The sequence below is a fragment of the Citrus sinensis genome, chromosome 3 (assembly GCF_022201045.2).
Source record: "Citrus sinensis cultivar Valencia sweet orange chromosome 3, DVS_A1.0, whole genome shotgun sequence".
In the NCBI taxonomy this organism is placed as follows: Eukaryota; Viridiplantae; Streptophyta; class Magnoliopsida; order Sapindales; family Rutaceae; genus Citrus; species Citrus sinensis.
Window position 1 is genome coordinate 51,234,887 of NC_068558.1, and position 16,645 is coordinate 51,251,531.

The 16,645-nt window shown below is 34.9% G+C and overlaps 2 protein-coding genes across 2 annotated transcripts; both read right to left on the reverse strand.

Moving 5' to 3' along the window:
• Positions 1-6,224: 6,224 nt before the first annotated feature.
• LOC127900868 (uncharacterized) lies at positions 6,225-6,956 on the reverse strand. The gene has a single exon (XM_052436125.1). The coding sequence runs from the start codon at positions 6,954-6,956 to the stop codon at positions 6,225-6,227; it is 732 nt and encodes a 243-aa protein (XP_052292085.1).
• A 4,157-nt stretch (positions 6,957-11,113) lies between these two features.
• On the reverse strand, positions 11,114-11,984 carry LOC102612229 (14 kDa proline-rich protein DC2.15). The gene has a single exon (XM_006490806.4). The coding sequence runs from the start codon at positions 11,859-11,861 to the stop codon at positions 11,469-11,471; it is 393 nt and encodes a 130-aa protein (XP_006490869.1). The 5' UTR covers positions 11,862-11,984; the 3' UTR covers positions 11,114-11,468.
• Between the last annotated feature and the right edge of the window lie 4,661 nt (positions 11,985-16,645).

Here is a 16,645-nt window from a genome sequence, read left to right on the forward strand (position 1 = left end):
AAAGGGAAAAGGCATGCAGAGCGAAGCATCACGGTCAAGAAAAGACTGCAACAGCTTGAAAACATTGTTGAATTATTTAAGGCCCAAATGAAGCCGAACTAAGCAACAACCAACAAACGCGTCCATATGGCTAGCTTAACGGGATCCTTCACTTAGCCGATAGCCTCAGGGGCAGGGGCTAGTGATTGAGATGATGAAGAATCAGAAATTGAAGCTTATGTTGCATTATTAGGGGCTTGCACTACATGAAGCCAATCAAGAATGCACATGGTTGCGATCTGTAATTTATTATATTTAAAGTACATATAGAATATCTTTAAATTCAGATATCTTTATAGTAATATATGAAGATAATGATGTATGTATAGTTCATATCAGAGGATAATACATTAAAGGAGATAGAACAAAACATATTTCACCTAAATTTCTACACTCATGAGCTCTAACAAAATAAGAAAATTGATATCAAATAAATACCCTTCACGTATAATTTAGTTGATATATTTACAAAAAATCTACCTACATCTTCATTTGAGAAAATTATATATGGTATCAGCATGCATCGTTTCAACAAACTATTAAATTAATACATGTTGCCTTCAGGAGGTGTACTCATCAGGAAGAGCACTCAACAAGAGGAGCGTGATCTTACAAGAGAAGAATCACAACAATATTGGATGCATATGTATTGTACTCTTTTTTCCTTTTGACCAGGTTTTCTCATTGGGTTTTTACTGGCAAAGGTTTTTAATGAGGTAGTTTAAAATCACATCCAATGTCATCAGGAGGAGCACATTTTAAAGAGTAGAATTTTGCAACCATGTTAGATAATTGTGCACTATACTCTTTTTCCTTCTATCAAGTTTTGTTCTAATGGTTTTACTAGCAAGGTTTTAACTAGACAATATTACTCACATCTAATGAATAGTTAGTGAATTCAACGGGGAGTGTTGTAAATCGTGGAATGCATATGTGAATTCCACAAAATAGTGCTCTCCCCATTATCTTATTTATTGTTAACAATCCTAAGTGCTCTCTCCATTAATGTTCTTATAATTAAGAAATGTAAGTGCTTCACTCACTAATGCCTATATATTACTCTTCCTTTACTAATGACAAGACACAATTCATTTTCTCCCTGAAAGCATTTTGCTCTTGTTTCTTCAATCTTCGTCTCTCTGTGATTTAAGCATCATTTGCTCAGATATCATTTTTAAATAAGTGCTTACATGCTATTCCTTTAAATTATAACCTCCATTCCCTCCAATTCATAACATTCCATTTTTTATTGCTTGCTTATTGAGTAATTAAAGCTTAATAACATAAATGCTTGTTTTTATTACTAAAAGGGAACGTGAATTTTTATTTTTTTGGGTAAATTTCTCTTTTTAAATTCGCTCACAAGGATAAAGGGTGAATTGAATTGCTATTGAACTCAAAGAAATTAAAAAAACAAAAAACAAATTCGTAATAGAGAGCACGATTGGATTAAAAATTGGCTCTACGTTTGTGCTAGTAACAAGGGTTGGTGAGTGGATTAAACTAAAGTTGAACTGGTGTTAGATTAGAGAGAGGGTCGGATCGAATAATAGGGCGCAAATGGACTGAAAGTGGTTTTTGAATTGGAGATTTGGTCTGTGTCAGGGTGGAGGATGGATTAAATTTAGAGGGTACGAATGGATGAAAGCGCAGTATTCATTCCTGCTTCTAATCAACTGCCATTGGTTACTGTTGGTGGTAAATTTTGTGGGGAATGACAAATGTAGAGAAATACAACAATAATTGTGGAACTTTAATATGTAAAATAATGTGTTTACAACTAACTCTGTATGTAGGAAGAAACTGCAGAAATTTTGTGTGCTTCAAGGTACGTTACAAATGTCGCTTTCCTTAAGACGTTATTTGCCCCCACCAATTGAATGATGCACATGGGTTAAGCAAATACGCCTCCAGGATACAATGAAGCACTTGTTTGTTTGCTTGCGTTGTGCATCGACGAAAGCAAACTAGAATACTCTTTAATGTTGCAAGCCTACCAAGAAACAATATATTGTTCCTGCATAAAACAATATATTGGAATGTGAATGCACAAAAGAAATGGGTGTTTTGTGTTGAGATTCGTACTAGAAAGGAATGCTAAGAAAAGATTGGTGTAGGATCATTTATTTCATGTCTAAATGGCTTAAACATGACCCCTATTTATAGATATACTTGTGCCCCCTCATTTGGGTTATCATCTTTCATGATACCCCTTCATTCATGGCCATTGGATCTAGATTTGATTTTAATCAATGGTCCAAATTGAACCATCACTATTTCAAATGAAATGTCACCATGAAATGATGCATCTCTAAGTGAAATGTTGCCATGAAAAGTTATATCATTTAGTAAAAGGATACCTTTTCTACAAGACACAATTAAATGGACATGTCCTTACAACAAGACATCATTTAATTAGACAAGTCTTTAGTGAAAGGTACATTTTCTATAAGGCACAATTAATAGGACATGTCTTTACCATAAGACACAATTATTTTGAAAATTTCCAACAATCTCCCACAATTTTCAAAATAAATGAATTTGGAAAAATAATCTTGCACAGGCTTGGAAAACTTAGGCATAGATGAAGGTGTCTTTTGGACTTGAACCTTCACTTAGTGACAATACATCAAAGTTAATCAAGGTGGCATGGTAGGCAAGCTTTGAACCAGCGACCTTAATCGACTAACCGGATATATCTCACACATAAGTTTTCAAATTCTCAAGTATTCCTTAGCCGACACGTGGATTGGCCCTGTGTCTATATCCTGTTTTCATGAGCTCTTTAGTAACCAGCCAAGTTACATAGGAAGCGGCACCACCTCCTACACTCACATAGGTAGACTTATCTAGAATGTCCCTGTAACTAAAACATTTATAAGTCCATTAAAAGCTAAGTAGCTTAACTTTTTCCATATGTTACAGGTATCAAGCACTAACCTTTGGGACGCATCTAAAAATATTATAGTGCTTGCTATCACAACATATGATGTACTTTTGCTCATTGAACCCAAGATCTTGATATTTCAAGTGTTGTGTTGAGTTTCCATCATTGGTGATAAGATGATGCTGACTTCAGTCCCATCCCCTTAGAAGTTTTAAATACAATATCCCTTGGCATGATTTCACAAAGTCAATTGTGATTACTCCATCTGTAAGTAATTGTCTTACATAACTATGTCTTAGACCAATGTGCCTAGACTTTCCATTATAGATTTGACTATATGCTCTTGATAAAGTTGCCTCACTATCACAGTGAATAGATACAGGAGGCATTGGTTTAGACCAAATAGGAATTTCTATAAGCAAATTCCTTAACCATTCAGCTTCCTTGCAACATGAAGCCAAAGCTACAAATTCTGCAGCCATGGTGGAGTCTGCTATACAAGTTTGCTTCTTTGAGCCCCATGAAATAGCTCCTCCACCAAGATTAAAAATCCAACCACTTGTGGATGTATGATCATCTCGATCAGTAATCCAACTAGCATCCGAAAATCCTTCCAAAACTGAAGGATATCCAGTGTAGTATATACCATAATCCATTGTATGTTTTAAATATTTTAGAATTCTGTACACTGCTTGCCAGTGTGCTTGGCTTGGATTACTAGTATATCTACTGAGCTTTCCAACAGCGAAAGCAATATCAGGCCTAGTACAAGTCATTGCGTACATAAGACATCCAATAATACGTGCATATTCTAATTGGGATACTGATCTGCCAGTGTTAGGATACAGTCTTATGTTTGAATCAAAAGGTGTTGACACAGACTTACAATCATAATAATAAAATTTCTTTAAAATTTTCTCAATATAATGTGATTGGGTCAATACTAGGCCATTCTCATTTTTTATAATTTTAATCCCCAAAATCACATCAGCAAGTCCCATGTCTTTCATATCAAAAGTAGATGACAATAATAATTTAGTGAGTTCAATGCTCTCACTATCAGTACCAAAAATTAACATGTCATCTATATATAAACAAATAATCACACCTTTATTTCCATTGAATCTGCTATAGACACATTTATCAGATTCATGAATATTAAATCCATTTGAGACAATCACTTTGTCAAACTTTTCGTGCCACTGCTTTGGGGCTTGTTTAAGACCATATAAAGACTTGACTTGTTTACAAACTTTATGTTCTTGTCCTGGCATAACAAACCCTACTGGTTGTTTCATGTAAATTTCCTCATCTAATTCTCCATTTAAGAAAGCTGTTTTTACATCCATTTGATGGATTTCAAATTGATAAATTGAAGCCAAAGCAATCAAAACTCTAATAGTAGCAATTCTTGCAACAGGTGCATAAGTATCAAAATAATCAAGGGCTTCTTTTTGTGTAAAGCCTTTTGCTACTAGTCTTATTTTAAATCTTTCAATTGTTCCATCAACTTTCTTCTTCTTTTTGAAAATCCATTTACAACCTATAGGATTAGAGCCAGGAGGTAAATCAACTAATTTCCAAGTCTTATTACCCACAATAGAGTCCATTTCATCATTAATGGCATCTTTCCAAAAAGCAGCATCTTGAGACTTCATTGCCTCTTCATAGGTGAGGGGATCAGACTCTATAGTAGATGTGATCATGGTCTGTTTTGATTGTGAGTCTCTTGTCCCTTCAACTAAATAAACTATAAAATCTGGTCCAAAAGATTTTAGAGTCCTTATTCTTTTACTTCTTCTCAAATGATTTTGCTCATTATTAGCATCATGCTTTTGACCAATTTCTATTTGTTTATCATTCTCTTGAGAATCAATACTTTTTGGTATAGTGGAAAATCTATTTTCATAGAATATTGCATCTGTAGATTCCACTATAGTATTGATCTCAACAAAGCTATTAGGTTCTGTTACAAGAAACCTATAAGCTTTACTATGCTCTGCATATCCCAAGAATATGCATTCAATGCCCCTTTCTCCTAATTTCTTTATCTTAAGTTCTGGTAGTCTTACAATGGCTCGACAACCCCAAACTATTAGATAAGAAAGATTAGGCTTTTTCTTTTTCCATAATTCGTATGGAGTCACCTTTGTTTTCTTATTAGGCACTCTATTTAAGATATGACATGCAGTTAAAATAGTTTCACCCCAAAAACCTTTACCAAGCCCAGCATTAAAAAGCATAGCATTAACTATTTCTATTAATGTCCTATTTTTCCTTTCAGCTACACCATTTTGTTGTGGAGTATATGCAGTGCTAGTTTCGTGTACAATGCCAACAGATTCACAAAAATCAGAAAAGCATATTCACCTCCTTTATCACTTCTAAGGCATTTAATTTTAGTGTCACAAAAATTCTCAACTTCATTTTTATAAGTTTTAAATTTTTCTAACACTTGATCTTTAGAATGTAATAAATACACATAGCAATATTTTGAAAAATCATCAATAAATGTTATAAAATATTTTTTACCACCTTTAGAAGGATTACTATGCATATCACACACATCGCTATGAATTAAATGCAATAAAGAAGATGTTTTTTCAATTTTTGGAAAAGGAGATCTTGTGATTTTAGTTTGTGCACATACTTTACATTTTTCATGCATATCATTTTCATGCTTAGGAATTAATTCTAAATTAGCCATATCATGCAATCTTCTAACATTCACATGTCCTAAACGATTATGCCACAAAGATAATGAATCAACCATATAAGCAGAAGAAACATTCATATTATTGATATTGAGTTTAAACATTCCTTCATACATGTATCCTTTCCCAACAAAGGTACCACCCTTAGATAATATAAACTTGTTTGACTCAAAAACAAGTTTGAAGCCAAGCTTATTAAGAAGGCTACCAGATACAAGGTTTTTCCTAACTTCAGGAACATGATAAACATCTGTAAGAGTTAAAGTTTTTCCGGAAGTGAACTCTAGTTGCACATTGCCTTTTCCTTTAACTATTGCAGTGGAGGAATTTCCCATGTAAAGAACACTTCCATCATCCATTGCTTTATAAGATTTGAAAAGGCTACGATCCTTGCATACATGCTTGGTTGCACCAGAATCTATCCACCATGCATTATCATCTTCAAGAACATTAATCTCAGATATTATGGCCACAAGATTTGTGTTCGAAACTTCCTTTTGTTTCTTCAGAAGTCGACAATCTCTTTTGAAATGGCTAGGTTTTCCGCAGTGGTGGCATGTACCCTTCTTTTTCTTCTTATTGTTTTAATTCTCTTTGGCATCAAACTTTCTCTTTTGGTTATTCTTAGGGTGATTAGAATGCTTAAACTCCTTCCCTTCCTCTACGACATTAATTTTAGAGGACATAGTAGTCTGATCCTCAATACTATTAAGCTTGAGTTCCTCTTCAATACGAAGACTTTGGCCTAAGCCATCCAGACTAATTTCCTCTTTGTTATGTTTAAGACTTTTCTTATAGTCTTTCCAAGAGGGAGGAAGTTTATCAATAATTGAAGAGACAATAATAGACTCATCCATTTTCATGTTATGTTGGTTGAATTGATCAAGAATATGCAAAATCTCATTATATTGTTCAACCACGAGTCTATTATCAACCATTCTATAATTAAAAAATTTAGAAGCCAAGAATTTCTTACTTGTGGCATCTTCCATCATGTACTTAGCCTCTAATGAGTCCCATATCTCTTTTGATGTAGGTTTGTTGTGATATTGATCAAACAAAGTATCAGACATGGCATTGCAAATGTGTCCCTTACACACGTAGTCATCTTGCTCCCACTTATGTCGCACTCTGGTTTCCGCTAATGTCTCATTCTCACGTTCTTGAGGCTTTGGTGTTGTGAGAACATAGACCACATTGAGGCTTGTCAACAAGAAATGCAACTTTTTCTGCCAACGAATAAAGTTGCCACCATCGAACCGCTCCAATTTGACAAAATCTACTGCAAATTGTCGAAGAGATGAACTTGGTGCCATTGTTGTAGAAATAACGTCTTAAAATTGTTGGTGGTAAATTTTGTGGGGAATGACAAATGTAGAGAAATACAACAATAATGGTGGAACTTTATTATGTAAAATAATGTGTTTACAACTAACTCTGTATGTAGGAAGAAACTGCAGAAATTTTGTGTGCTTCAAGGCACGTTACAAATGTCGCTTTCCTTAAGACGTTATTTGCCCCCACCAATTGAGTGATGCACATGAGTTAAGCAAATACGCCTCCAGGATACAATGAAGCACTTGTTTGTTTGCTTGCGCTGTGCATCGACGAAAGCAAACTAGAATACTTTTGAATGTTGCAAGCCTACCAAGAAACAATATATTGTTCCTGCAGAAAACAATATATTGGAATGTGAATGCATAAAAGAAATGGGTGTTTTGTGTTGAGATTCGTACTAGAAAGGAATGCTAAGAAAAGAGTGGTGTAGGATCATTCATTTCATGTCTAAATGGCTTAAACATGACCCCTATTTATAGATATACTTGTGCCCCCTCATTTGGGTTATCATCTTTCATGATACCCCTTCATTCATGGCCATTGGATCTAGATTTGATTTTAATCAATGGTCCAAATTGAACCATCACCATTTCAAATGAAATGTCACCATGAAATGATGCATCTCTAAGTGAAATGTTGCCATGAAAAGTTATATCATTTAGTAAAAGGATACCTTTTTTACAAGACACAATTAAATGGACATGTCCTTACAACAAGACATCATTTAATTAGACAAGTCTTTAGTGAAAGGTACATTTTCTATAAGGCACAATTAATAGGACATGTCTTTACCATAAGACACAATTATTTTGAAAATTTCCAACAGTTACTGAGCTGGGAAAAGCGAGTATTGGTAAGACGCAGAGAGAGTAGATCAAAAGACGCCTCGAACTCATTCTTGTCTTCTAATCAACTGCCATTGGTTGATGGGTAAATATTCTTTCCGCCTCTACTTTTCGAGCTAATTATCTAATTAATCTTTGCGTTTTAAAAAATTATTCAACACGTTTATGTCAATACTTTCGTAACTGTTGAATGTAACGTTTCAAGAATAAAATAATAATTTTGTCTGATATAACTTAAAATTCAAGCAAATCTAACATGTAAAGGCTGAAAAATAAATAAAATTAAGTAGATTTTAAAGAAGATAGAGCTATAACATAAATTTTGTTGATAATTTTTTTAAAAATTCATGGACGAAGTGAATATCTGGCTCAAATGGTAAGAAGGAATAAACGAGCATTTAGCTAAATGAGGCAATTGATGAATTGTGTATTGGAGATATTTGTCATAGGATTGAAAAGGACTTGTTGGCGGTATTTATAAAGCAGAGGATGCGGTGGCAGCCATTACCACATCGCCCAAATACCGTGGCTGATATAATTAGCTGAACTAGATTTAGATACCGCAAGGTTGTTGCCGATATCCTCCGTACAACTGGAATTCGGGTTTAGGATTAGGTTCTGTGAATGTGAAAAAAGCCACATGCAGAGCTTATTGCAAGCCAACAATACGATACGAGCGCAAAAGTGTGTAGAATATTAATAAGAGTAAAGACAAATAGAGAAAGGGGGGTTACTCATTGTCCACCACTTGAGTTGTGAGGCCTTTATCAATTAACGCATTTATGTCTGTTTACTACCTGCCAAGCTCGTGATTCTGCACTGTCGTAATCTTCTTGCTTGCGAATAAACTCATCTTATCCTGTCACCCGCCGATTCAATGTGTACAAATACAAAGCCTGGAATTGGAATTAGATGCCTTCCAAATCCAAATTGGCGGGCGCACATACACACTCACACTAATTAATTATTTAAGTTGAAATAACAGAGCTTTCCCCCTTCCCAAAAAAAGAAAAAAATAATGTACACGAAGAAGCCGAAATGGATAAAAGATGGAGCGGTTTTCGTTGTTAGGGAGGGAAGGAGGGACGGAGAGAGAGAGTGCCATTTGGTGGGTCTTTTTTTTTTTTCTTCCAATTTTAAAAAATAAAATACAGATAAGAAACAGCTCCAACTAATAACTGTGATAGTGATACTGATATTCCCAAAGAATTTTGTACGCATTTTAGATATTTATAGGTTTTGATAGTGATCTAAGAAATGTTTACAAAATGCATTTAATACATAATCTTTCAAGATCCAATCTGAACATGAATGTTAGTAAAGATCATAACCGACGAACTCCAGAATTTAGTGTTTCGATTATTATTGAGGGGAAGACATTTTTTAAATTACCTTGTGAGATTAATATGAAATATAGCTTAGCATTTGGATAGTAACTTGGTAAGTGGTTCAAAAATTATATCCGTACCAATAATAATATGTTTTGCGGAGTTGAAAAGACAAAGTTTGTACTGATAAATTTGAGATAATGAATTTTGCTGTACTCAAACCTACAGGGAGAACAATAATTAATATTGCTGAATATCTTGTAAAATGTGGGTTTCAGCACTCGGTTCTGATTTGGTGGCAGGATGTTCCACCCATTTCTTAGAGATTTAGTCTGTACTGATGGAAATGACTTTCTAGAGTATCGATTTAGTCCATTCTTCATTGTATTTTGTATTCGTAGCTTATTCATTAGTCTCGGCGATATGGTTCTGTTATGGGGGAAAAAAAAACTCATCTTGTTCCTATTAATTATTTGTAACGATACTCTATTTTTTAAAAAAATAAATTTCCTTACATTGCCCAAAAAAAAAAGAAAGAAAAAAAAAAGGTTAATGCATGCGGTATGTGACGTGACATAATTATTTTGGGAAATTTACGAAAATAACCATAAAATTTTTACTATTTTTCGAATTAACCCTCTCAACTTTTTTCTATCAACATTAGCCAAACACACGCTTTTCTCCCCAAATTACCCTTTTTTACAAACGAAAAGAAACTTGGTGCGACAGGCCCAAGTCTTGGTGCGACAGGCACCTGTCGCACTAAGCTTTGGTGCGACAGGTTGCCTGTCGCACCATGCCTTGGTGCGACAGGTTGCCTGTCGCACCATGCCTTGGTGCGACAGGCACCTGTCGCACCAAACTTTGGTGCGACAGGCAACCTGTCGCACCATGCCTTGGTGCGACAGGCACCTGTCGCACCAAGCTTCGTGCGACAGGCACCTGTCGCACCAAGTCTCGTGCGACAGGTTGCCTTCTTCTACCTCAGTATTTGTTTGTTTTCACCAGTCCTTTCGTCTTTGTTCGTCTCTTCTTATTCGTATGTAATATCTTCTTCTACCTCAGATCGAATCTCATCCGACAACCCAAACAACAAAACAAAATCAGCTTTTTAATTCTCTAAAATCCAATTTCGGAATTCAAATTCCCCGGGATTTTCCATCAAAAGCCACGTTGCGAAATGCTAGGCGGGCTGTACGGATACCTACCTCCACCCTCCGATGAGGACAAACCCACCAACACGACCACCACTGTCTGGTCAATTTTCGCGCCACCACAAACCATCCTCAAGCCCCAATCCAAACCCAAAACCACCCAAAATTCTCTCCCGACTAGACCCCATTCCTCACCTGCAATCGCACCTTCCCCCGACGACGTGGTAGCGCTGCCGCAACCGGCATTGGTCGACGTGACTTCGACCGTAATCAAGGAGCACGACCCCGCTAGACCGAACGATTACGAGGATTATAGGAGAGAGAAGAAGAAGAAAGAGGTGGATGTTGAAATTAATAGAGAACTGGAGAGAAGAAGGCAAGAGGAAGAGGAAAGGGAGATGAGAGAGAAGGGTAATTTGGTCTCAACGGTTCTTTTATGGCTAATGTTGATAGAAATTTGTTTGAGGGGTTAAGATGAAAAAAACTAAAATTTTTATGGTTATTAGTGTAAATTTCCCAATTATTTTACCTTCACACGCCTAATCATTAATTATATGAAAATCACTTATTGTCGCATCAACTGAACTACATATTTTGTATGACAACAATGGAGCATTACTCTTTATCATTAGCCTATCTTTAGCACCAATCACAGTATAAACTGTTGATGAGTCTGTATTTTCAATGTAAATTATCTGAGTGGGGCGTTTTCAGTTATTTGTTAGGTTGAAAGAAAGACATGTAACATTCGAGCAAATTAACAAGAGTTCGTGATGCTTGCTTTCTGCTTAAGTTATCCACTCAAAACTAAAAGAAGAAGAACAATAAGTCACTATTTATTTATTTATGATTATTACAACAAATCAGACGGGAAGCAGATCCATCAAGATTAAATGTAAAATACAAATATAACTCTCCACTCCGCCCCTCTAAAATAATAACTTCAATTATTGTGCTGAATGTACGTAGCACAAGGTCAAAATAAAAAAGAACAAACGCGACTAATAGCCTGTTTGGGGCAGCAGCGCAGCCGCTCCAAACAAAGCCTAAGCCCTTCTAGTAAAACAAGTTATTCACTAGAAAGGTAACCACCACAGACTGAACAACACCCATACAATCTTCAAACATTAATTAAAGTGCTTAACAAAATAAGATAGAGCACACTAATAAGCGCATTGGAAGCCACTCGGGACACCGTTGCCACAATAATTCAAGAGCAAGCTCAAGGAGATGGGGAGATTTAAGTTGATGCCCAAAATGTTAGCCTTAATGGCAGTGCAAAGACATACAGCAGCTTCAAGATCGGCAAGGCCTTTAAGAAGAGCGCAGCACGGTGTTACCGGTGGTGTTCCCACAACAAGATGGACTAAATCATTCAACAAATCAGCACACACTCCTAGCTTTAGAGTATCTCTAGGGCAACTAGGCTGGGGTGGGGGAGGGCATTGCGGCTTAGGAATAGGAGTGCAAGGCACATTGTGTGCACCGGCCAAGGTGAAGACAACAATGTTGAGAATGAGAAGAAGAGCAATGTTTGCGGAACACTTAGAAGCCATTTCCAAACACAGTAATAGTACTGTTGACGTTGCTTCTAAAGTTTTTTCTTTTGTGTGTGTTTTGAGTGGTGAGTATGGCAAAGTAGAGCTGAGTTTTTATAGATGGAGATGGTGATGTGTTAAACTAAAAACAAATTGAAGACGCATGTACATTATTAAAGATTGAATCAAATTAACCTTGATTTAGCTGGTAATACAACTTGGCCAATAAGGTTTTTTTTTTTTTTTTTTTTTTTTGCATTTTTGGAATGTTGTGCGCCTGAATTTTTATATTTTTTTTTCCCTACCGCATTGCGTATAGACCACATGTTACATTCTTACAAACCGACGCCAATTTTTTACTACTATTCATTTTAATTAAGAGAGATTATATATCTCATGTGACATGTATTACTGATCAGAAGATTCTGATGAGTATTGTATTGCCTTATATAACCAAAATATAGATGGTTTTTCTAACGCTTCATTACATTAATTATTAAAAAAAAATTAAATTTTTAATTAATTTCGTATCCTGTCAATACCAGTGATACACATTGTTACGAGAATTACTAGTTCGCTAAAGTCTAATTTAATTTGAATGTGATTTTGCTCTTTTTCTACCATAAATATTACTATCTGTACTTTTTAAAATATGTAAAATATATGCATGCCAAGCAACGGCTATAATTCTCCTCACAGATAAGGCTCATTATGTAGTCTAAAATTGTTTGTATCTTTTTATTTCATTTTCAATAAATTCCTCGCTATAAGACGAGGGTCATAAAAAAGGGCCAGGTAACAGCTCACTAATCGCTTAGCTAGGATTAGTCCGCGTCAGAACAGAAGGAAAGCACTCACAGTTAATATTATTGCTTCTCCGGTGTCGTCGATTGCTTCTTGTGTGGTTGCATGGCCTCTTGGCTCCTACATGTAGTGGTGTGTGAATCAGTTGCATGATTAATTAATTATATAACAGTAAAATTAGATATATAGTCAGCAGCGACTTGGAATTGGAGTTGGGAGGTAACTGCTACTCGCAGTAAGTCGGAATGCCTTGCGCGCCACCTGTGCAAAATATTTCTGCGCTCCCACATCTTGTAAATGTAGCTCCAAAATATGAATCTAAAAGCAACTCTTTGAGATCTCTTTGGAACCTCTAGCTGAGCAACATTTGTTCCCTGGATTTTTAGTAAAAAAAAATTCCAGACTGGTAACCATAGTTTCTATCTTTCTCTATCTTAATTAATGGTTAATTTATTATTTGTCTTCCATTCAAATTTCGAACCCGTTAACTATATCTCTTGCCGTTTTTTGTCTTGCTTTTAGAACGCGTTAGCGCTAATCGGCGCGTACTGGCCCTGCGGTTACAGGCTGTAACTTGGAAATCTATATATATTGTAATCCCAAATAAGACATAATGTCAGCAATTTGACTCCCGATCGAAAAGTATGAGAAATTCGAAAAAGTCATAAATTTTTATTAGCAAACAACAATTCAACCATCGATCCCGTAAGCACCAAGGAAGCATTGGAAAAATAAATACAATAAACAGCAAGCATAGAATCGCACTCCGACCAAACATGCCGCCAACCTTTTGCGCAAGCAAGTTCAATAGCAGGATTTAACAGCTGCCATAATTTCAGCCTAGGAAGAAGTATTGGTCACCTCGAAAAGATCCTGGATTATCTATATAAATCCCATCGTACAAGCTGAAAGCCCTCGGTTGCCTTTAGATAGCCCATCAGATAATTCACTTTAATCCAACCAACTAAGAGAAAGAGGAGTGCCTAAACTGTTCAACGTTATCTCAATCTCTCTGGAAAAAGATGCAAAGTAGCGAATGTGGTCCATGCAATCTGTTTGAACTTTATGAATTTCTACACTTCCAAATGGAGTAAAAAAGAAAGCACGCAGAAGCAATCCAAATATTGAATAATAGTGGGCTAAAGGATTGATTCACAACAGAATTCCAACCGAATCAATGTGAGGACGTGAAATAGTGAATTTATCTAATAACCAACTCCGAAGCCTCCTTACAAAAGAGAAATCCACGAACAGATGATTGGCTGCTTCAGAACTTGAGAGAGAATCACATAGAAGGCAACCAGAAACAATACATATACCTCGTCGCTTCAGCACATCATCTGTAGGCAACTTGTTCTGTAGAAGACGCCAAAGCATAATAGATCATTTCCAAATCTGACTACACCAAGGCTGTTGAAGCAAACCAAAAAGGAAAAAAATGATATCTAATATTATTATATTATTTCAGAACATAATTTTAATTTATTAATATTATATTTTTTTTCAAAAAAAAAAAGATATCTAATACTATTCCTTAATTAATTTAATAGTGATAATATATTTACAAACTCTTATACAAATTTAGTTTGTACAAACTGATTTGGCATAATTTTATTGGTTGAAGAAAAATATAAAATAATAAAAATAAATTATATGAGCCAAGAGATATTTAATTCAGCCAATTTAATCATATCACATTAGTTTGTACAAAATAAATTTGTACAAGAGTTTGTAATTATATTATTACTGTTAATTTAATGGTGGGCATGACTAAAATCAATCTTTTAGTCACTATCTTTTGGGGATTCAAATTCAAATGATACAAGATGTTAGACTAGATTATGAACGGCCCAAACCTACGAAAAATGTCGGCCTAATAAGAATATTTTACATGAAATAACTTAGGCTCACTCTCTATAAGAATAGCCTAACTATTTAGAATTCGAAGTAAAATGTCTAAATGTAAGATACAACAAAAAACCAAAAGCGTGATTCATTAAAGAAATATCCAGGTCAATTCTTTATAAAGAACGACTTAAATCTACTCTTTACAAAAAATGACTTAGGTTTTATACTTACAACGAATGACTTAAGTCCATTCTTACAAAAAATGACATAGATTCATTTTTAACAAAAAACGATCTAAGTCCTATATTTATAAAGAATGACTTAGGTCCATTCTTATAAAAAATCACATAAATCCACTTTTTAGGAAGAATGATCTAAGTCCATTCCTTACAAAGAATAACCTAGGAACTTGGAAAATATTTCTAAGTAAAACACCCAAAAGACAAGTTTTCGATAAAATGCAAAAGACGTAATTCTTCAAAGAATGACTTAGGCACTTGAAAAATATTTATAAGTAAAATACCTAAAAGGTGAGTTTTCGACAAAGCACCAAAGGCATGATTCTTCAAAGATTAACGTAGGTTCATTCTTCACAAATAATGGCTTAGGTCCAATTTTTACAAAGAATTACCTAAGTCTATTGCTTACAAAGAATAACCTAAGCACTTAAAAAAATATTTCTAAATAAAATGTCTAAATGGCAAGTCTTTGACAAAGTGCTCCAGGTATGATTCAACAAAGAAAAACCTATGTCCCTTTTTTACAGAGAATGACCTAGGTCCATTCTTTACCTAGGTCATTCCTCATAAAAAAATGACCTAGACACTTAGAAAATGTTTCTAAGTAAAAGCATACAGGCTAATAAGCATTCTATATAATGCGCCTATGAGCAAATATATATTCTATGGAATGCGTCTACAGGCTATGGAATATGCATACGGGCAAATATACATTCTATAGAGTGCGCTTACAGGTAAATATACATTCTACAGAATGTGCATACTAGTAAATACACATTTTACGAAATGCATCTACCGGTAAATATACATTCTACGGAATGCGTCTACGAGTAAATATATACATTCTATGAAATGCGCCTATGGGTAAATATATATATTCTAGGGAATGCGCCTACGAGTAAAATATTACAAAATTAATTCTTTTTGTAAGGAACCAACATAAATGCTGAATTCAAGCTTAAGTCCATTAAAAATCAAGGGCAAAAAAACTTGTCGTGAAAATGTATTAACACATATGAATATGTATCTCCTTACATGGGCTTTGGCAGATACTTGTCACAAAAAAAATGTCACGTAACATTTCCAATTGACTCTAAGATGCATATATAAAGGCCAAGACACCTCGTTTGAAGGTAAGAGAAAAAAAAAGGCATAAATTTACATCAACAGTTGGTAGATAAAATTACTTAAAAATCATATAAACTTTAAAATAAGAAAATAGTTAGGCTTGCCTAATCAAATTTAGTCAATTTTTTTAATTAAAAAAATAGAAAACCTAATAAATATTAATCTTAATGAAGAATAAGACGAATTGCCCGTACATAAATTCACATCGCTTGATAGGTTCATTTGTAAAGAAATAAATCCCTCTCCCCCCCCCCCCCCCCCCCCCCCCTCAAGTAGGCTAACATGATGTGATCTTAGATGTTACTATCTAGCCTCAAGCTTTGAAATAATTATTTCTTCTGTGTGAGTCAAAATATTGACCCTAACTTGAGAAATTTGACTCGATTGAAGCGGGGTAAAATCCCAGAGGAACATATATGACATGGCTGTCTGGTGGGAACTAGCAGGATTAAACTTCATTATTTTAGATCGATTCGATTCACATTGGGAAAAGCCTCGTTCATGGAATCGTTGCCTTCGTTAAGGATTTCAAATCTGGGATGTTCGCCATCGTAAAAGTAAAAAATATTATAATTTTATCAAGTTAATTACTTATTGGGATTATAAATTCCAGTTGAATTATACAAGTATTTTATTTGATTTTGGAGACACCCTTGAAATCGATGCTTCTAATGTCTCTCGTTAGGTCCCGATAATTGTCCCCAGCATCCTTTTAAACTTGTTCATACATTCATCTCATAATTTTATCAAAAGAAACTACACCGTTTGGATCTTAGTATCTAT

Excerpts from the sequence above, each read along its gene's own strand:
- LOC127900868 (XM_052436125.1), bottom strand. The coding sequence starts at position 6,956 with ATGGCACCAAGTTCATCTCTTCGACAATTTGCAGTAGATTTTGTCAAA.
- LOC102612229 (XM_006490806.4), bottom strand. The coding sequence starts at position 11,861 with ATGGCTTCTAAGTGTTCCGCAAACATTGCTCTTCTTCTCATTCTCAAC.